General features: G+C 38.7%; 1 protein-coding gene across 2 annotated transcripts in view; it reads right to left on the bottom strand.

The window, feature by feature from the left end:
• Positions 1-22,320, bottom strand: part of GADL1 (glutamate decarboxylase like 1) — a 173,185-nt gene that overhangs the window by 140,778 nt on the left and 10,087 nt on the right. For both annotated transcript variants that reach the window (XM_032321473.1, XM_032321387.1), the window contains one exon: positions 1,511-1,683. In XM_032321473.1, coding sequence (XP_032177364.1) covers positions 1,511-1,663 — 153 coding nt within the window. In that variant the 5' untranslated portion in view covers positions 1,664-1,683. The remainder of the gene's footprint in view (positions 1-1,510; positions 1,684-22,320) is intronic.

The raw sequence follows: 22,320 nt of genomic DNA, 5'->3' as shown, positions 1-22,320 counted from the left end.
TCTCCCCGCCCATCAAAATCTTGCTTGACCTTCACATCCAACAACAAAGTTCAGAAGACCCACTCTTCTGTGAAACCCCTGAAGTCTGCCCCCATCACACACATTTATCACATTCTTACCCCTGTTCTCTTTCCCAGTGAAAACCTATCCTTCCAATTAAACTATAAATTCTGTTCAAAGCTGAGCCTTTATCTTATTTGTCTTTAGATCCTCCAGGGCCAAATATAATGGCTTACCCATAGCTAACACTCAATTAATATTTAATGACTGAATAAAGGCCAATTAAAAAAGAAAAAAAAGCTTACCAGAAAAGCAGTGTGCTCCAAAGTAAAGCAGGTCCAAAATATTTCACAAGTACAGATAAGACCAGAAAATATGCAATTATAAATATATAATCAAGAAATACCATCAGACATCTTGCCTTCAATATAGGTATTCTAAGTTCACAGGACATTTCAATCTATTTTCCTATTAGTTTGTCCAAATGCGTGTGATCAAAAATTTAGAATAAATACAACTTCACATTCAAAATCTTTTTTTTTAAATGACATTTACTTTTGACTAACAGAATTGGAATAAAAATCCCTCCTCTACCTCTATTTTTTGATAATTCAATTTCGATATGAAAGATAATCAATGTAATAAAGGATAATTTTGCAATTATAAGAGACATACAGAGAACAAGTTAAAGGGCCAGACTGAAAGCCATACTGCCTGAATTTTAGTGGTAGCTCTGATATTAACATGTGATCTTGGGCAAAGTACTTGACCTCCTTGTGCCTCACTTCTTTCCTCATCCCTAAAATAGAGTTAACGTATAGCCCCTGCTTCTTAGTGCTTTTGTAAGAAGTAAATACAAAAATTCATATGGAGTAATTTTGACAACATCACCTGACACATAGTAAGTACTCTTAAGAGTAGAATTCACTAGTAATAATTACGGTATCAGTTTGAAGCTGAACTTGAGCCTAACTCTGAGTCTTAGAACCAGCAACTGATGCCAGTCAGAAGTCAGACTTAACAATCCAGATTTTCTAGGCTAAGCGCAGACCAGCTCCTGGAAGGATCCTCAGATAAACTTAAAATCTTTTCATACACTTTTTGACATTAAGCTTATTTTTTCCTAGAAACAAAAAGAAGGCTCCCAAGAAGATGGAGAGCAGAGTATGTTTCAGAGAGTGTATACAGCAAGATCCTCCAGTTATCTATAACCTCTATGGTTATAAAGCAGAAGACTCCATCCTTGTGCTTTATGCTCTCAAGGCCTGAGGTCTCAGCCAATCTCCCAACAAGTGATGGCTGGCAAAGTTAATAGCCAATGCCTCCAGGAAACGAGATACTGGGTGGGGGGTAAGGGGCACCTTCTTTGGTAGCTGGGATCCCCTTGAAACAAAAGTACAGAGGTCATAATAACATGAGCTTCCCATTTCCCTTACATCAAACCATCAGATTTGGAAAGAGCCATCTTTCCCATTCCAGGGGTTTCTCATAGATTGTCTTTTATTTTTACCTTCTCACTGACATCTGTAGCCTTCAAAACCACCTCTTCCATTATTAGCCTACAGGCCTCTTCAACAAACTTTTCTCCTGCTCTTGCATCTGTCGTGGGGCCATTCAGTACAACCCCATCCACAAGAACAGCGCTCTTCTTACTTGGAATCATGTCTTGTGGATGCGTATCTCCTGGAAGCACACAGAAAAAATCACATTTGAGACATAACCTAATTAGATCACAACAAAACACAATACAACAAAACACAAAGGGAGGCAGGACCACTATCCCAGCTACAAATGGCCTATCTTCTTTTAATACATTTGGGGCATTGAAGCTGACAGTTGTTTCTGGTTTCCAATGGCATTGTAGAGTTAAGGAAAGAAAGTTTTATTTAACATTCCTGTAGAATCTTGTTTGACATCAGCAAGTGTGGAAGAGCTCAAGAAATGTAAATTCAACCCATTTTACTTGCTCTTCCAAATACCTTTCAAACACATGCACAGAAAGATCATTGTAGACATGAGCCCATGTCTGTTTTGTGCACACACACTCTTTTGAATTTGCTAAGGATTGCCATATATTTTCTTTGTAGGAATATGTCATTCCTAAAGAAGAAGTTATTAACATATCACCTCTCTTCATTTTACATTTTAAGCCCATGTTTAAATGACCCTTTATATCAAAGACACTGCCTTGTCCCTGAGATCCCCTCCGTCCATGTACTCAGACACTCTCTTATGAATGGAGAATAAAATAAAGTGAATTGAGTGATAGTTGGTGTATTCACATTTGATGCCCTCAAACTTGCAGCCGAGGCACAGACAGAAGGATGGAACAGAACATCTTCAGGAGTATGCAATTGCCACTCAGTAACTAAAGGTTAAAAGTCAACATGGAAATCTATATCTGAGAAGAAAGGTTACTGCCTGCCCAAAATAGCCTTCCCCAAAAATAATTCTGGCAACTGAATCCAAATATTCCACCAATATCTGCTACAAGCTTGGATTCAATTTTATTCTTTCTCGAATCAGTGTCTCTCCCTCTCTCTTCCCTATAAGGTATATACATATTTACTGGGTTGTGGAAATGTACAGAAACAGTTTTTAAAACTATCTTTCTTTTCTTAAAAAAAAAAAAAGATTTTATTTATTTATTTGGCAGAGTCAAAGAGGGACCACAGGCAGGGGAAGAGGGACCACAAGCAGGGGAAGTGGGAGAGAGAGAAGCAGGTTTTCCATTGAGAAGGTAGCCCAACATGGGGCTCGATCCCAGGACCCTGGGATCATGACCTGAGCTGAAGGCAGATGCTTAACCAACTAAGCCACCCAGGTTCTCCTTACTTATATTTTTAAAATCTACCTTAAATATGCCAATGGTCCATAGGTATTTCAAATATTTTTATGCTTACCAAGGGCTCTAGCAGTATTAACATTTATTATGCCCTATGTCTGTCTTTTCCTCAGAGGAATACATTTTGGTAAAATTCTGTGGCTTTATAAACCTTTTATTTCTATTATTGGTGAACTCAAATGGTATCCATGGAGGCAGATAAAATATGGCACAGGCTGATTCCCCAATTCGGGAAAGACAGACTCTGCAACGAAGGATCAATCCTTTATCCTCACCCTGAAGGCTGAACCATCCAGAGCTCCAGTGATAAATTTTAGTTCCATCCTTCACTTTTACTTATCTTTCACTTGAAAGGATGCATTCAACATGGTTTGGGGCCAAATGGTGAAGCCTTGGAATTGAGCTTTTAGATGGAAAGGCTGTACACCTAGAGGCACTTTCCTCCCCCAAATTTTAATCCTAAAAATAAGCTCAAAAAAGAGGGCAATTATTCAGGGAACCCTGGTTATGTCAGTAGGCTGTGCTATTATTAGGCACACAGAAAAAGTTAGGTTTCTTAACCTCATTAGTAGAATTTCAAGGTTTTATTGTTCAGGGAATAGAAGCCACTCTCTAGCTCTCTCAGAATCAATCTCTCTCTCTCTCTCTCTCTCTCTCTCACTCACACTAAAAAATGTCAAACACCCACTTGCAACCAGAAAAGAAGTGAAATTGAAATTTAAGTCATGTTTCTCTCCACAGCAATCAATTTAAGAAATTCCCATATTTCATGCAATTATCTATGAAAAAATACAATAAAAAAAAACAATGAAGAATTGGATATAGATGGTGCCTCTTCCTCATAGATATATTTTATTTCTATTGCCAGATGTGAAAATGTACCTCTTTCTCCCCCTGTCTTTTCCCCAGTTGGAAAAGATCCTCTGGAGACTGTATAGTAGGCCATACTCTGACCTTCTGAGATGCATACCCAGGACTTCCAATTTAACCACTGGATTACTTAACTACTGGGTTAATAATGAAGTTTTTCAATGGGAAGAATCTTCCATGAAGGATATATCCAGAATCTATTTTTCATGACCCACTCCCCTACTGCCTTAGTCCAAACCAGCATCAAATGCTTGGGTTAGTGCAGTAGTCTCCCAACTAACCCCCTACCACCACACACACACAAACAGCTCCCACTCTTGTCCTGCATGCTGTGTGGACTGTGCTCAACATTATAGCTCCTATGTACCTTCAAAGAGATAAGTCAGTTCACAGGATGACTTAAACTATCCAATGGCTCTTTATCTCATCACACAAAAACTCAAAGTCATAATGAGCTCAAGACCCTAAATGACCCCTGTCCCCATGATCTGTTGGACATCAAACCTCAACTCTTATCACTGTCCTCCAAGCTCATGAAGTCTTATCCACTTTGGTTTCTTCACTACTCGTCACTCTTTCTTAAACATGAGCTTCTCAAAGAGGCCTCCTTGACAATCTTGTTTCAGACCATAACCCTTTCTCACCCCACCATCTTACTCTGCTTTATATGACTCAAAACCAGTGACCACCATGTAACAGATTATATACACTTCCCATTTACTTGTCTGATCATCTGTCTCTCCAGTAGAGGTTTGGATCTCTAAGAGTGTAAGCTTGTGTCTGTGGGTTTCACTTTTGTTTCTGTAGCACCCAGAAAGTGACCGACAGCTTATAGGTGTTTCATCAAATGCGTTGGCTACTAAATAAAAGAAGCCCTCCCTGGTCCTTTAACCAACCAGTGATGATGTCCCCCCTTTTCCAAGATGCTCTTGCAGCTTACCTGACCTAACTGAGCAGGAGAAACATTTAGCTAGGGATGGGCCAGATGTAGAGTACAGTTCACACAATTCATGGCCTAAGAAGATGCCGTAGGGACCAGAAGAACCCGGGAACAGGGTCAACAGGCAAAGCCGAGTTGTGGTCTCTGGACTGTGAAAGAAAACTGCAAATGAAGACTCCCACTTTCCTCTCCTCTCTATACTTCTGTTGCAGCCACTGTCTTTCTATGCTCTCTCCTTCCCTTTCTGGTAGGCACTTGACCTCTGAAAGTCAGCCCGTGCAGCCTCACCCTGGGAACCACACTTCCAAGTGTGAAAGGCAGCTGACCTCTAAACTCTTGGACTTCTGAATTTCCACCAATTCCTCAATCCCGTGCTTTACAAAGCTCTGCATAAGCTCAACTTTTGCTTTGCTCAAAGCGGTGTACAGATTTCCTTGTTGAACAAACAATAAAATCAGCTTCCAACTGTTTCCCATACTGAGCAGTGCCCTCTTCCTTTCACATAGGACTAAGTGAGTTAACAAAGACAAAGACTTAAAGCATTGTCTGCTACATAGTGGGCACTTAGTAAATGTTATTAACATTAGCTAACTCAATACATTTTAGTTGGCAGTAATGAGAAATCAGCACTAATTATTAAATACATGAATGCACAGAGCATTAAGTGAAACTCAGTAGAAAGGGAGTTCTCCTCAGAGTGGCCAAATGACCTGGGTAATGAACTCTAGACCAAGGGGCCAGTGAGTTCCTCCCTGTGGAAGAGTCAAAAGAGGGGCCATGGTGTAGGGAACTGCCCCTGTGAAGGGAGCAAAACTTCCTGCCATGATGCTCAGGACATAAGATGGTGGTCAAGGAGTTGAGCCCCCACTGGGTGGACAGTTGTCTAGACCTCTTTTCTTGTCACTTTCCATCTTACACAGTGGTTTCTATGCAAAGGCCTTATTTTTTGCACCAGACTCTAAAGTCCTCCAGGAAAAGGATGCCTGTCTTATTTTTCTGGACATCCCAGAAATCTGTTAGGCAGCTGGCATGGGTAGGCACTCAACAATTCTGAGGATCTCCTGGCTAACAGTAGAGGTATCTGGGAACTCATCCTATCTAACCCCTTCACAGAATCCAAAGACCCCTACACTACCCAGTGGCCAAGATGTCAGGTAAGCTGAGTTCTAGTCTCACTTACCTTCTCCCAAGCTCCTTGATCCTGGGATAAAACAACCTCTCTGTGCCTCAATTTCCTTATCCATAAAATAGGAGACAATTAAAGAAAAGTGCTGGGCTGGCTGCCAGAAAATCTTTAGGAAAGCCAAGTAAGATTCAGATTTCTGAATTGGTACTAAAGATTTTATTCAGGCTGGGGTCCAGAATCTGGAAATCAGCATGAGCTCTAACTTACACCAACAGTACTGAAATACACTGACATGTAGTTGGACTTAGGATTCACTGTTCTGGGTGACCCCCTAAGGTCCTCTCAAACTCTAACATATTCAGTTGTCAAGGCTTTCCCTCCCCTTTTCCTACTTAGGCATTCATTTCAACAAGCATATAGCAATCACCTACCATGTGCCACACATCAGTTTGGGGCCAAACAGATGAAGTGGGTCATGTCCTCAAGAATCTCAGTCTCCCTGGGGAGTTAGGATCTCAAAATTTACAGCAACACAAGACATGTCTACAAACTGTGTTCCAGAATCTGCCCTCAAAGTTTTACAGATTTAACACATTTGATTGTCACAAAAATTCCAGTTAGTTACTCGGTGTTATGGTTGAGGAAATGGAGACACAGAGGCTGGAAATGGCTTGCCCAATGTCACAGAGCTAGCAGGTAGTGAAGCCAGGGTAAATAACATTGAAGTTCTCTGAAGGAACAATATGATGCTACTTGCAGGCATCTACAGTTTCTTTTTTTCTTTTTCTTTTTTTTTTTTTTTTTTTTTTGACAGAGAGAGAGAGAAAGAGAGATCACAAGTAGGCAGAGAGGCAGACAGAGAGAGAGAGAGAGAGGAGGAAGCAGGCTCCCCACTGAGCAGAAAGCCCTATATGGGGCTCGATCCCAGGACCCTGGGATCAAGACCTGAGCCGAAAGCAGAGGCTTTAACCCGCTGAGCCACCCAGGTGCCCCGCATCTACAGTTTCTAAAGCCATATTATGGAGGTAATAATGACCGCGAGATGAAGTAGACTCAATTCCTATCCTTAGTAATGGACAGCCTCGGGGGACTGAATAAGCACGCTAGAAGGCAGCAGGTGCCAAGTGCCATGAGAAGGACACTAATAAGATGTTTGAAACATAAACAATGCAGACATTTGGGGTTAAGGCTTAGGGTCATAGAAAAAGTTCAGTAATGAGGGAAAACTTCTAAATTAGAAGACTTATCATCTCTTTGAATATCTGTAATAATGAATAATAATACTTCTTAAACTTCTTCACTTAAATACTGCTCCACTGAAAGCTGGAATGGTCATAAAAATTCTCCTTACAGTGACTTCAAATAGGCATTTATGTCATGTCCACAGACTTTGCAGCAAAAGAGTAGAGAGTGAAAGTCTAATTTGTCGTCCACAGGACTCTAGGTCAAATATGGGAAAACTTCTATCAACTCTCTCAATCCCCCTCTCAATCTCTCTCTCTCTCTCTCTCTTTTTTTTTTTTTTCCTAGTTATAATTGCTCCAGTTTCTTAATGGTTTCTGATTAAAAACCATGGTCACTAGTCTAGGTCAGTTTATTTCTATCTTGTAAAATGAGTCTGAGCACAAAACTCCAGGTGTGGTATCCCCAGCACTAAATAGAATGAATTCATATTTCCCATGCTCTGGTTACCATGAGTCCATTCATCATCTAGTAGCTTAATCTTCGAAGCCAGGTAGATCCCGGCCCAAATTTTAATTGTGCTTCTGTGATTTCATCCTTGTTATTTAAGTTCCATGTGATTCAGATTTCTTATCTGATGAATGGGGAAAATAGCCATGTCTATTTTATTGAGTCATTGGAAGGGTTAAATGTGGCAAAGCATGTAAGCTGCTGAGCCAAGTGCCAGGAACAGAGTAAAGAGAACAGTAACTAGTAACTATTAATGAAACTGAATCTATATGAACTCTTTCTTGGCACCCAAATTATACTGTTGGCTCAGGTAAAGTTTAGAATTAATAACCTTAGGTCTTTGTCAGAAAGTCTGACAGTTAGAACCAGGTGTCCCATCCAAGACTCTTTAATTGTTAAGAGAAAATTAGCAATAGAAAATAATGCTTGCTTCCAAAGGATAAGAAGGAGAAATGTTAGATCAAAAAAGGAATCCAGGCATCTAGGTAGGAACTAAGGAACTCTTCAAACCTTGTGAAAAAGACAGTGAGGATCAAGGGAATAAGTAGGGTCAAGACTTGGAAACCCTAGTAAGTCAGTCCAAGATAGGCATGACAATCAAAGCCTGCAAAAGAGGACAGCATTAATTAATGAATTAATAAGGGACTATTATGTGCCAAGCACCCAACCTGGTGCCCTGAGGATAGAGACATGAACAATGCAGAGTCTCTGTTCTCAAGTTGCTAAACATCTGGAAAGAGAATATGTAGGGAGACAGCTGAAAGAGGAAGTTGAAGAGACACCCTTCTGTTCTGGAGTTTTCTATGTCAGGTGTCTCTTCTAACCTCAAAAAAGTGGATGCTTAATTTAGTTGAATACCTGACTGGTATTGCCAGGTACCAAATTGTTTCATATCCCTTTCAAACTTCACACCATTTTAAGTCATTTTGTTGTCTTAAAAAAACAGATCAATGAGAGGGTAACTATGGGCAACCTGCAAGGGAGAAGACTAAAGGAAATAAACAAAGATTAAGAAATAACAATGATATAAGGCAGTGGGCACAAAACCTCTGAAGATTTGAGCAACAGCAAGAAATGGAGCTATTTAGTTTCTGAAACTATCTCTGTGATTCTGTAGAATCATAAAGCCTACTTATGGACTGAACAATTTCCATGGTGCAACCCACAAATATGAAGTCATAAGAGTAAAAGACAAAACTATGCTTCAGTTTTAGTCTACTGAAGATGGGTACCCCTAGGTTAAGAAGAAGGAAGTAAGGAAGGTAAAAGAGGGAGGGAGGAAGAGAAGAAGAAGGGAAAAAAGTAAGGAAAATTTAAATAATTGGTTTAGTCTCATTTTGAGGTTATGTTCTCCTTAGTTGAAATCCATAGTGAGTTGGTACATCTTCTATTTATACTGTGTGAAGTATTTATTGAAAACTGTGTGCAAGACATTGGGGTAGACATTGTAGGTACTCCAAGATGAATCAGACACACCAATGGAGATCTCAAAATCTATTAAGGAAAATTAGACATGTTTATGAATACCTGGAATCCCATCCAGAAAGTATAAAGTGTGATGCTTGATGGTAGACAAAACACACCAAAGTCCAGAGAAGAGCTTCTGAATGTGAGAGACAGAAAGTCCTCCTGGATTTGATGTAGTTAGGAAGGCTGTTCATTCGACCATTCAGCAAATACTTACTTAGTGCCTGTCATGTTCAGGATGAACAGGAAGACGTAAATTTACATTTACTTGGAGTAAACGGGAGATGTAGTCAATAAATAGGCAAAGAGATAGCTAATTAAAATAATTGCAGACTCTAATAAATGGTCTAAAGGAAATTAACTGAATAGAAGATGGAGCAGGAGCTATATTAGACCTGGTCATCAGGAAATATTTCTGAGGAAGAGACATTTGTATCGACATGTGAAAAAGGAAGAGTGAGATGTAAAAAGATGTGGAAAGAGAATAGCGTACTAGGAAGAAAAAGAAAATGCAAATAATCTGCAAATTGGCCTCTGAAAGAAACAGAAAACGATCCTGCAGCCTAAGTGTAAGGAAAAGAGGAAGGAAGGAATAAAGCAAGCTTTGGAAAGACTGACGGGGCAGATCAGGTAAGGGATTCTATTCTGAAAGCAATAGGAAACCTTTTAAGGGTTTTAAACAGAGGCATAACATGATCTGGTTTACATTTATAAATGATTACCCTCATTCTATGCAGAGGTCCATGTGGACATGGGAGATTGCTGAGGAAGCTGGAGAGAAGTCCAGGCAACGGATAATGGTGGCTTTGATGTGGAAGATAGCAGTGGCAATGTAGTAAAGTATTACAATGTTGGGGACATTTTGATGGCAAAGCCAATAGTACTCGGTAGTGAATTGGATGTAGGGGGTCAAGAAAATGATAGAATCTAAGAGGTGGGTTTGGCACCTGAGTCACCAGGTAAATAAATGGTGGAGCTCTACCCTGTTATGGGGACCACTGAAAAACAGCAAAATAGGCCAAGAATATGGTGGGGCTGGCATGAAAAATTAAGGTATTTGACTGATTAGCAGGAACCGGTTATGATGGGGTAGAAATGAAGATCACGGCCAAAACATTCATATAAAAAAAAACATAAACTAGGCAAAAAATAAAAAATAAAAAAATTAATGTGTATGTTAGTGACCAGGAAATCTTGTTAATTTGTTTGTCCAGGGGGCAGGGATGTGTAAATGGGAGGAGTGTTAGGAGGGTGGCATGGGGAATAATCTTACAGTAACTTGAATAGAACGTGAAAAATTTAGATGTTACTTGGTGGACATTAAGAAGACATTTTGAACATCAAATGGTATGGGAAGAGAGCTTTTGAAAAATTTAGGGGATAGAGGTGTAAAGGTCAGATGGGAGATCAAGAGTTGGAGGTGCAGAGATATGATGGCGGTAATCCAGGCCAGGGAGAGAGGGAACATGAACTAGATTGTGAACAGGATGATAGATTTATATATTTTTTAACCTCTCCCCTACAATAGTGTTGCTTCAAACTTAAAGCCAAGAATCCCGTAGCTTTCTCATGAGCCCTACAGCTGTCCAACGATAAGGTAGTTTCTTATGCTCCAGCAAGTCTATGTTCTAGTCATCTTTGGATGAAAAGATGACAGAATAAGACAGGAAAAAATCATTTGTGTATCCATGCATCCTCTCCTGTCTTACAAACATTGGCGAACATATAACATTTCTTGGAGGTGACATTTTCCCATCACCCAGGATTTTGTTTTATGAGATCCTGTGTGTTAGCATCTGGGATGCTAGTCAAATGATTCAGACACTGCTGAGACACTAAGGCACCCCCTTTAATGAAAGAGTTCAGACCTTAACACCATCCATTTTCTGAGAAGACAAGTTCCTCACAAGGAAGTCTCTAAAGCAGTTTAAAAAAAAAAATCTGTCAGAGCCTGTCAATGGCCAATAAATGCATGATGTACCACAAATCCTATCTCTCATCTATCTACCTATCTTTCATGTAATTTTTTTCTAGATAGAGTTGTGAATGGTGCCCTTTAGAATATGCAGTGTACAACCTGCACAACTGTAAGCATCAGTCCTCGCTGTTCTGCTCCTCAAACAGGCCTTGGTTGGTGGTGTTACGTTTTTGTTTGTTTTCTTTTTGTCTTTTGACCCTCTTCACCCATTTCTCCCACACTGACTCCCCATCTCAGGCAACCACCAATCTGTTCTCTGCTTCTATGAGCCTGTGTGTGTGTGTGTGTGTCTGTGTGTGTGTGTTTTAGATTCTGTATATGAGAAATCATAGAATATTTGTCTTTCTCTGTCTGTCTTATTTCACTTAGCATAATGGTCTTGAGGTCCAACCGCGTTGCTTCAGATGGCAAGATTTCATTATTTCTTATGGCTGAATGATGTTCCACTACATATATATGTATATATATGCATGACATACAGATACCACAATTTTTTATCCATTCGTCTATCAATAAGCATTTGGGCTGCTTACATATCTTGGCTACTATAAATAATGCTGCAATAAGCATAGGGATGCACATATTCTTTCCAAGCCACTGGTTTCATTTTCTTCAGAGAAGTACCCAAAAGTGGAACCATTGGATCATGTGATAGTTCTATTGTTAATTTTTTAAGGTATCTCCATACTGTTTTCCAAGTGGCAGTACCAATTTGCATTCCCAACAGTGCACAAACATTCCTTTTTCTCCACATCCTCACCAACATTTGTTATTTCTAGTCTTTTTTGATACTAGCCACTCTAACAAGTGTGAAGTGATATCTCAGTGAGATTTTGGTTTGCATTTCTCTGATGATTATTGATGCTGAGCTTCTTTTCATGTGCTTGTTGGCTGTCTGTATGTCTTCTTTGGAAAAATGTCTGTTCAGATCTTCTGTTCATTTTTTAATCAGATTGTTTAATCTGATTGTTTTCTTCTTTGCTATCAAGTTATGTGTTTTTTATATATTTTAGATATTAGCTCCTTATCAGATATACAGTTTGCAAATATATTCTCCTGTTCAGCGGGTTACTCTTTCATTTTGCCAATAATTTCCTTTGCTGTGCAAACTTTTACTTATATTTACTTTCATTGCTCTTAGTTTTTGTTTTCAGATGATTTAAAAAAATCATCTCGAAGACTTACGTTAAAGAGCTTAGGGCCTTTGTTTTTTCTAAGAATGTTATGGTTTCAGGCCTTATGTTCAAATTTTTAATCCATTTTGAGTTAATTTTTTTGTATGCTATAAGATAGTACTTGAGTTTCATTCTTTTGCATGTGATTATTTAGTTTTCCCAATGCCATTTATTAAAGCAACTGCCTTTTCCACATTGTATATTCTTGGTTCCTTTGTCATAAATTAATTGACTGTATATGTGTGAGTTTATTTCTGGTCTCTGTTCTGTTCCATTGATCTATGCATCTGTTTTTGTTGTTGTTGTTTTTAGATTTTATTTATTTATTTGAAAGAGAGAAAGAATGAGCAGAAGCAGGGAGAGTGGCAGGCAGAGGGAAAGGGAGAAGTAGGCTCTCTGCTGAGCAGAGACTAGGACGTGGGGCTCAAGCCGAGGACTCTGGGATCATGACCTTAGCTAAAGGCAGATGCTTAACCAGTTGAGTGACAAGTGCTCCTATGTGTCTGTTTTCATGCCAATAGTATACTGTTTTGATTATGATAGCTTTGTAATGTAGTTCAAAATCATGGAACATGATGCTTCCAGCTTTGTTCTTTCTCAAAGTTGCCTTGGCTTTTAGGGGTGTGTGTGTGTGTGTGTGTGTGTGTGTGTGTGTGTGTGTGGTCCCCTACAAATTTTATGATTATTTGTTCTATTTTTTTAGAAATACACCATTGGAATTTTGATAGTGATTGCATTGAATCTGTACATTGTTTTGGGTAGTATGGACATTTTAACAATATGAATTCTTCCAACCCATGAACATGGAATATACTGCATTTATTTGTGTCTTCTTCAATTTTTTTCTTAATGTCTTATAGTTTTCAATATATATGTCTTTCACTCACTAGGTTAAATTTACCCCTATGTATTTTATTCCTTTTTGATGAAGTTGTAAATGGAATTGTTTTCTCTTTCTGATGGTGTTTTATTATTATGTAGAAATTCAGCATATTTTGTGTATTGATTTTTTATCTTGCAACTTTACTAAATTCATTTATAAGTTCTAACAACTTTTTGATGAAATCTTTAAGGTTTTTTATTTATATTATCACGTAATCTGTAAATAGTGACTTCTCCTTTTTCAATTCAGATGTCTTTAATTTATTTATTTATTTATTTATTTATTTGCCTAATTTCTCTGGCTATGAACTCTTAATACTATGTTGAATAAAAGCAGTAAGAGTAAGCATCCTTGTCTTGTTCTTGATCTTGGAAGAAAGGCTTTCTACCTCTGAGGATGATATTAGTTGTGGGCTTGTCATTTATGGCTTTTATGATGTTGAAGTTTATGACTTTTATAACCGCTTTGTTGATATTGAATATTGGATAATGGGTGTTGATATTTATTTTAATTTCAGGAAGGTTTTCCTTTCACTGAACATTAGGCCAGGAATTGGTTAAACTTCTGATATTTTCAGGAGAGGGGTTTTCCAGAGTCATTTCTTCCTATTGTTTGAGTAAACATTACTTGATAATCTATATCCGCTGCTATTGTATGTCTTAGCTTGTCATATGGATAGGGAGCTCTTGAAACTACCCCCACCCACCCACCATCCCAGCTCTAAAACTTAGGAACTTTTCTGATGGGTACAACTTTACCTTGCAAGGACTTGAATGTAGACAGACTCTATGAGAAAACTGAATTTGTCATACCCACATAGTAAATTTCAGAGCCATTTTTCAGCTCCAGGCTAGAGAACTTGGCTATGGAGGATATGCTTTCGTTTGGCTCAGTGGGAGCTACAGCACCAAGGTGCAATATATTCCCCAGGAGCTGTTCTCACTGTGTGTCCCCTCTCCTTCATTAGCCACTGCCACCCTCGTAGTCACAGTTTGTGCCATCATTTTTCCCCTGTGCCACCTTGGCTCCTTGTCCTCTCTGACTCTCTGTCTTGCTTCTTGTCTACATGTATTTATGAAACATCAGATTTGACTCCTTGCTGTGTCAATGTCTCATGTTTCCTGAGATAAGACTGAGTAGCAAGAATACCCATTTTTAGTCTGATTGTTTGCTTAGGGCATTTTGGGACTAACAAGCATCCCAACTTGGACCGCCCTTCCCACCAGACATGGTCTTGGCATGACTGCCAATTAAGGTTGTGCTCTTTTGTGGGTATCTCAGGTACCTAAAGTAGCAGGAATTTTAGATGCCCAGAGTTGCCTTAGTTTCTTTTTTTTTTTTTTTAAGATTTTATTTATTTATTTGACAGAAAGAGATTACAAGTAGACGGAGAGGCAGGCAGAGAGAGAGAGAGTGGGAAGCAGGCTCCCCGCTGAGCAGAAAGCCCAATGCGGGACTCGATCCCAGGACCCTGAGATCATGACCTGAGCCAAAGGCAATGGCTTAACCCACTGAGCCACCCAGGTGCCCAGTTTCTGTCTTTTTGAAGCCCTAATTATTCACCTCTCTTTCCAATTCTGTGAGTTCCAAAATCCTTTCAGTAAACTCCCCTAAAAAGTGAGCAAGAATCATTCTGTGTTCTGTGAAACAAGACAACCATAACTCATACTCTGAATAACTTAGCTTCTATAGCCATTTCCAGGTAAGGAAAGCTAAAACCAACTAGACACGCCTTACTCTGTACAACTCTGGACCTTCAGAATTCCCCATCTACCTTTTTACTATTCTCTAAAACTTGGAGATCATTCAGTTACTGTCAGAAAATAAGCTTGGTGTTTTATTTTCTCTTTTTAAAAATATTCTTCTTAAATACAAGTCTGGATGATTGAGGTCAATGGGTAGAGTACTGTCTTAGCAAAAAGAGTTTAGAACAACACTGCCAAAAATAAATATAATGCAAGCCACAGATGGAGCCACCTGTGTGATTTTATCTTTTCTAGTAGCAAATGCCATAATTACTTATAAAATAGTACCAGTAGTTAACATAAAATATTTACAATGGATCAGGTACTGAGCTAGGCACCTTGTACAAATTATTTAATTTAGGCCTCATAATAACCTTGAGAGGAAAATATCTTTATTAACTCCATTTAACAGATAGAGTAACTGAAGCCAGAGAGATTACAAAAACTGCCCAGATAGCCAATAAGTGGTAGAAGCAGAATTCAAAGCCAGATACCCTGAGTTCAGGCACCATGTTGATAATTACCACATCCTACTTTTTTCAAAAAAGGCAAACAAGAAGACACTGCTTCTTGTGTCTCATCAACCACACTAAACTATTTGGACATATATTTTGTACTCCTAAAACAATAAGCAATTATCTTGGAACTATGCATTAAATTGTAATGTGCTACAATTTAATATATAGTTTTAAAACCAATTTGCTCAAGTGTTGACTTCAGAATTTTAAATCTGTTCCATTTAACCAGCAATTTAAATGAAAATTTAAATAAATGCTATAAATGGGTGCCTCATTTGCATGGTCTGTTGATTAACTCCAATACAAACCTCATCTGTGCCCTGGGTTCTGCCTCCTAGCCTAGGCCTTTGGCAGATCATTTTCTAGATGACTAGAGGACAGTAACTCTTAGCTCCTTACCATCTCAACACACATGTTGTGACGGTCATATGAAGCCAACCTCAAATGCAGGAAACCTTACTTATCAAAACTTTTTTGTCGAGTTTCTAACATGTGATTATAAGGAATATACTGAGAAGCTGCTTAGAATGACAGACCTTTCCAAGAAGCATCTTAAAATAAAAATAGATGGCCTAAACTGACTTCTGTGGAGGGAGGACTCTGTCACTTGCAGGGCAAATGCACTGCTGAGAGGAGTATGCACATTTAGGGACAGAAATGAACTGCTCAGTGAAGTACGAAAGAAGTTGAGGCTGCCACCAGCATCTTCCTTCTCATCCTTTACATATACAGAATCAGCCTTACCTCCATATAAAATCAGAGCAAATATTCTAAAAATTTGAACCTACCTGGGAGCCAACACAGTCACATAAAATGCACTATAGATGGTATCCCTGATCTATGGTCAACGTGTTTGTTCTGGGGGATACCCACATGTTTCATTGCTACTCTGATGTCGATAAATGAAGTACTCATGTAATGGTGTGTAACAGATCATCAAGACACTGGCATGGGTTAGTCCCTAGCTGAGACCCACTGAGGCATGAGTTTGGATCCATCTAGAATATAAGCCAAGGTTTGTCTGAGGCCAATTTTATGTGAGAACATAGGATCTTAGAGCTTGACAATCACTTACAGATAATTTAACAAATGTCCTCATTTTGAATTTGAGAAAACTAGGATTTAGTGGCACACAGATTGTTTGGTGTACCCCCTTCTATAGGTCTACCAGAGCCTCTAAAAGCTGTCTGTACTTCATCCTTCATAAGCATCTGGAATTGATATAATAGTACTCATATAACACTCATATAATAGTAGCTAGCATTTATCTAGCACGCACTCTGTGCCCAGTTTTTCATAAGTCCTTTACAAATAATGGTATATTTATCCCACACAGCAAACCTGGGAAAATACAAACAACTAAAACTCACTCTGGTTAAGCTAAGCATAAAAATGATTTATTGGAAGGATGTATCAGTTAGCTACAGTTGCATAACAAATGACCCCAAAACTTAAGAAAACAATGATACATCGTTTCTCATGATTCTGTGGCTTGGCTGGGTGATTCTGCTGGTATTGCCTGGACTCACTCACACAACTGCATCAGCTTGTGAATTGGCTGGGAGCTGAGCTCATCTGGAAGGATTGGGATAGCTGGACCTTGTTCTCCACATAAGGTTTCATTTTCAAAGAGATTAGACTGTCCTTCCTCACAAGGTGACAGCAGGTTTGAAAACAATGAAGGTAAAAGCTGCAAAGCCTCTTGAGGCCTTGGATTTTATGTCACATAACAGCACCTCTGCCATGCTCTGTTGATCAAAGCAAGTCACAAGAACATTTGGATTCAAAGAATTTTTTTAAAAAATCCACCTCTTGAAGACCAAAGGTAATGTCACATTGCAAAGTGATATGCATACTAGGAGGGAATAAAGGACTTTGAAGACATTTTTTCCTAATCTACTGGAGTCTACCCTCTTATCAAAAATTATTCATATTCTGATTCACAGACCTGTACCCCTGGGGATAAAAATACATTATATGTTTATAAAAAATAAAATTAAAAATAAATAATAATAATAATAATAGTAATAATGGGAAGAACTTTTGAACATCCCTAAAATAATTACCAGAATCTATTATAATAAAATTTATTCTTGTAATGCAAAAAAAAAAAAAAATGCTCTGTTGTGGGGAGGTTTAAAAATACAGATGGCTCAGATCATGATCTCAGGGTCCTGGGATTGAGCCCCGCTTCAGGCTCTCTGCTCATCAGGGAGCCTGCTTCCTCCTCCCTGCCTGATTCTCTACCTACTTGTGATCTCTGTCAAATAAATAAATAAAATCTTTAAAAAAATTATTCATATTCCTTCTATTCACAGAATAGGCTTGTTCCCATCCCCAAACATCACCCCCAATCTCATCCTGTTATAGAAACAGGCTTATAGTCCAGGATCTCATGATTTATATCAAGTTTGTAAGTATACAAGGTTCTAGTTACAGCTGTTCTAGGTTCAGAGACCCATAAACTAAAAACAAAGTATCAGACACCACACTCAACATAAAATAGTGAGAAGGACAGGATTACTATCATAGACACTCCCAGGAAAGAAAGGCAGGTATAGGGCCAGTCTCTGGTCCATAGCAGTTCTGAAATCTAACCAAGGACATATTGCACATATTGAATGGGGTCTGCTTCTGCCCTCTGGGATGGTTTCCTAATCTATTATTCTCTGTGACTCTTGGATTTGCACTCAGAAGTGAAGCAGTGGTCCAGCCTCTCGAACAGTCTTTGATATCAGATGCAGTAATGAGCATTTCCAGATTCCTCTCCAACTGACCCATTCTTGCCAGTGCTTCGAGGGTTAGTTAGTGACTTTTCTCTGATTTCCAGTTCCTCTTTATAGAATTTTCCTTCCTTTGCCTCTCCCACAATTATATAAGGTTTAATTTCTATAATAAGTACCTGGTTCTAGAGTACTCTTTGCATACAATATGTTATTGCATTTCATCTTCACCATAGCTGTACACTCTATATACATACCCATTTTCAGATAAGGACATTGAGGCCCACAGATGTTAGGTAACTTGCCCATAGCTACACAGCTAAAAGGTGTCAGAGCTCATATTTTCATTCAGGTCTATCTGATTCCTGAGCCTATGATGTAATTCCTGTTTTCCATCTACTGGGAGAAGAATGATGAGGACAATGGTGTGCTAGAAAGCTGGTTTCTGATTGGTAGCTCTTAATCTATTTTTGTGGTGTAAAAACTCCCCTGAACTAATCTCAAGATACTAGCAGTTTAACAATTGGCTTACAACATTTCTGAATATTTAACACTCTTGTGACCTGGTATGAAGTGACTTGGGCACACCACAGGATAAGGAGTTAGGAAAACAAAAGTCCTTCAATAAGTAATAATAGTTAATAAAAATGGAGTAGAGTAGTTCTTCTTGTGTGTATCTGTACTCAAGCCATCTGATTTCCAAGTCAATCATCTTTATCTCTTTGCCTGCAGCTTTTCTATTTTGGCAAAAACTGCTCTGCCCACTTACATGGCAAGTCTGAAGTTCTGAAAAATTAATACTCCTATCTCAGCATCCTTCAACCAACCACTGATAGAAATTAATATATAAATATCCAGCTCTTTTGTTTTTCATATGGGATAACTCTGAGGTGTGGATTCTTCACTAACACCCTGAGTTCTCCAGCAGAATTAAGCTTTGATTACCCACAGTGATACCTTGCTTTATAACGTGTTCGCGATTGGCTAGCTCTGAAACCACCTCCTAAAGAAACTATTTGTGCTCTAATAGTTGACTTAAGGTCTGCTCCTGGAAAATTCAAATCAAGACAAATGATCATCATTTCTTGAATGCCTGTGTCCCAGACACTGTACTAGACACTTATATGTTTTTATGCAACTCTTAGTGACACCTTAAGCAACAAGTATCATTCCCAATTCTACAAATATAAAATTGAGGTCCTTTTGTGGGGGTCACATAGCTGTTATAGTAAAAAACGGAACTGATATTCAAACTATGATTGATTGCAATGTCTCTTGTCTTTTCACTAAACGATGCTGCCTCTCTCATAGGGGAGACTGGATGAACACTCATTAAACAATAAAAGAACAATTAACTGCTAAACTGACATATTGTATTGAACACTTCTGGACAAAACTGTCATTGTACGTATGTTCCACAATTACTTTCTGAAATCTCTTTTGTTTTACCATCAACTTGAAAAATAAGGCCACGGACAAATATTAGGAAATTCAATTTTTCATAGATTTTCTTTCTCCTCCATCACTGCTTCACACAAATTAGGTACTGAAATAAAACTGAGCTGATGGCACAACAGAATATGCCATGATGAAAATGCATATGAAAAAAATATGTTCCCTGGATGTATTTTTTGGTCTGCATAGCATTTGAAAGAACAGATAAGATATGTCATAAAATACCAACTACGTCTCTATTGATTTTGAAAGTCGATGCAGAGCATTAGGAGATCAAACAACACAACATCCAGAGTGCTGAATTGGGAATAGTCTTATCAGCATGAAACTCAAACAAAAGGAGGACTTAGCAATATATTTAATAGGCAAAAACTGCGAGTGTGGAAATTTAAAATTTGTCAATGCTGCACCTAAATCACCAAAAACAGGTTTTAATATTTAACAATGGCTTGCTGACATTAAGTAATTTAGAAAGTTGTTTTGTAATATTTCCCATTAAAAAACTCCTGAATGCTGAAATTCTCAGCACTGCACTTCAGATGCTGGTGGAAACAAACATAAAATTTAACTGCTTTAACAGTATTTTACGGTGTTGATTTCTTACTTTTAATTATCTGCTCTGACAATATGCACAGAAAGAACATTCTGAAATTTGGGATGGGGGAGTTCTAGCTCCAACTCTAGGCCTACCTAGTTCTGTGACTGAAGGTAGTACTTTCCTCTGGTTAAATGATGCTGTCAGTTAAATGATGCTCTATAAGATATCTTGCCACTCTTCCTGTCAATGATTCTTGGGCTAACGCCATCTTGCAGTTAAAATCCTATTCACGTAATGAACACAGATGACATTCCAGCATTTCTAAAAGAGGTCCTCATCAATGCTCTGCACTACTGTGAATTCCCTAAAATATTTCAAGACCACCATGGTGGTGTTCATGGGAGGAAATGGTGAAGAAGGGGGTCTTTTAGAGCCCTGGGGACGACGTCAGGCACAGAAAAGCTGGTTTATGTCCAAAACCCTTCTATATGATTTTGCCTATAAGGCTGTAGGCATGAATGAATGAAGTAATAGTTGAGCTTCAAATTATAGGATGACTTGACAGACATTTGCCACTCATTGCTTTTCCCTCTTTAAAAAACAAATAACTTTACTGCTAAGCCTCACTTTCCGTAGGACTTTATCGTCATAGACCTGAGACCCAGCTTTGTGCATATTTACCAAACTGTACTCCCCAAAGACACTGTCACTGATGTCAATAGCAGTGGCTGAAGCAGCCAATTTCATTTGTGACAAGTTTGTTTGTGGCATCATTACCTTTATGATACACAGGTGTAGCAAGAAAATTTAAGTATTTTTATTTTGGTTCTTAATTAATCTTGTCTTCCCCATGAGGCCCCATTGCTAGAAAGAGTAACAAAATTTACCTTCCTTGGTATAATCTGGTTAAAATTTGGTCAATATTATAAACAGTCTCTTTAGACAATGCTCAGTTCTACTGTGTAAAAATGCTTGCTCTCCTAGATTCCCATTTCCCTTTCTCTTTAATACTCTCCTCGATGGCTTTGAGGTATTTTTTGCAAGTGACTCAACTTCAAGATGGTGGAAGAATGGTAAGATCCTTGGCTCAGCATAGTGTCCACTGGCACCTTTGTCTCTCAGCAATCTCACTTTCTACATCCTTTCCCACCTAGCCATCATGGCTGAGGAATATTCATAGACTCTCTCCCTCACCTTCATCAGATACTGAGGGTGCTCCATGACTGGGGTGACCTCACCTTGGCTGTTGATAATGGTATAAACCCTCCAGGCTTATGCCACACCCTTCATCACCTCCCCAGTAGAGCAGGTCTACCCCATGATTTCTGCCTTCATCTTTACCAGAGAGGGATCCTTGGGAGGACCAAGGGTACTTGATCCAACCATCTTCCTCAGAAAGAGCCATGCTCACATTGTAAAAGGCTAAATCAATTCTTCCTCCACATCCAACTGCAGGGAGCCATCCTTGTTGCTGTGAAGAGATTCCAAGGTGGCCTCCTCCAAGAGATGCTGGTAAAGGTCTCTGTTATTGCCTTCAATATTTCTATAAACCTACCATGATCCCAAGTAATGAGAAATAGATATCATGTCTTTCAACACTTGCCTCCTTTGCTTCAATCTCTTTTTCCCTCCCCATTATCATCTCATGTCAGGAATGGAGATTTTTCATTGACTTTTCTTACATTAAATATTCCTTTTTTCCTCCTAGCTTTAAAGGTGCACAAAGGTTATCTTTTCTGTGCTATAGACAGACTCCATGATTTTGTCTCCTAAGCCTAGGAGGTCATGTTAAAGGGGAAATAAAAGAATTGAGAGAGCCCTGTCTCAAGGCAATAGCCTGACTTGTAAAACTACCATTTTCCTTTGAAATTCTTATTTTGACCATGGACTCTAACTAGTAATTATCTTTCTCTTTGCATTCTACCTGTAAGGATCATCATCTCTCTTAGGCAGACAGCTATTTGCAGAGAAGAGTGGGTAATCAGACATAGCAGGGAAAAAGCATGGTAATATTTTTTTTTGAAATATCATATGCATGAAATGCTCTAAAATTGGATTGTGCTGAGAGTTGCACCACTCTGTAAATTTGCTAAAAATTGAATTGCACATTCAAACAGGTAAATTTTATGATATGTAAATCATACCTCAATAAAGCTCTTAAAAATCATGTGCACAGTATAAAAGAGTGAGCACAGTTGCTCAGCCTCCTATAGGCTGTGCTATGGACCTCTTAGTGGCACTGCCGATGAGAGCTTCAGAAACAGAGCAAACAAGGAAAGCACGTGCAGGCATTGTCCTCTCCATAAGGGTTAGGGATCAATCATACTCCCAGTACAGTTCAGCGAGCAGAAAGCTATAATTTTCC

The sequence above is a fragment of the Mustela erminea genome, chromosome 1, assembly GCF_009829155.1.
Source record: "Mustela erminea isolate mMusErm1 chromosome 1, mMusErm1.Pri, whole genome shotgun sequence".
Taxonomy (NCBI): Eukaryota; Metazoa; Chordata; class Mammalia; order Carnivora; family Mustelidae; genus Mustela; species Mustela erminea.
This window is presented reverse-complemented; position numbering and strand designations above follow the sequence as displayed.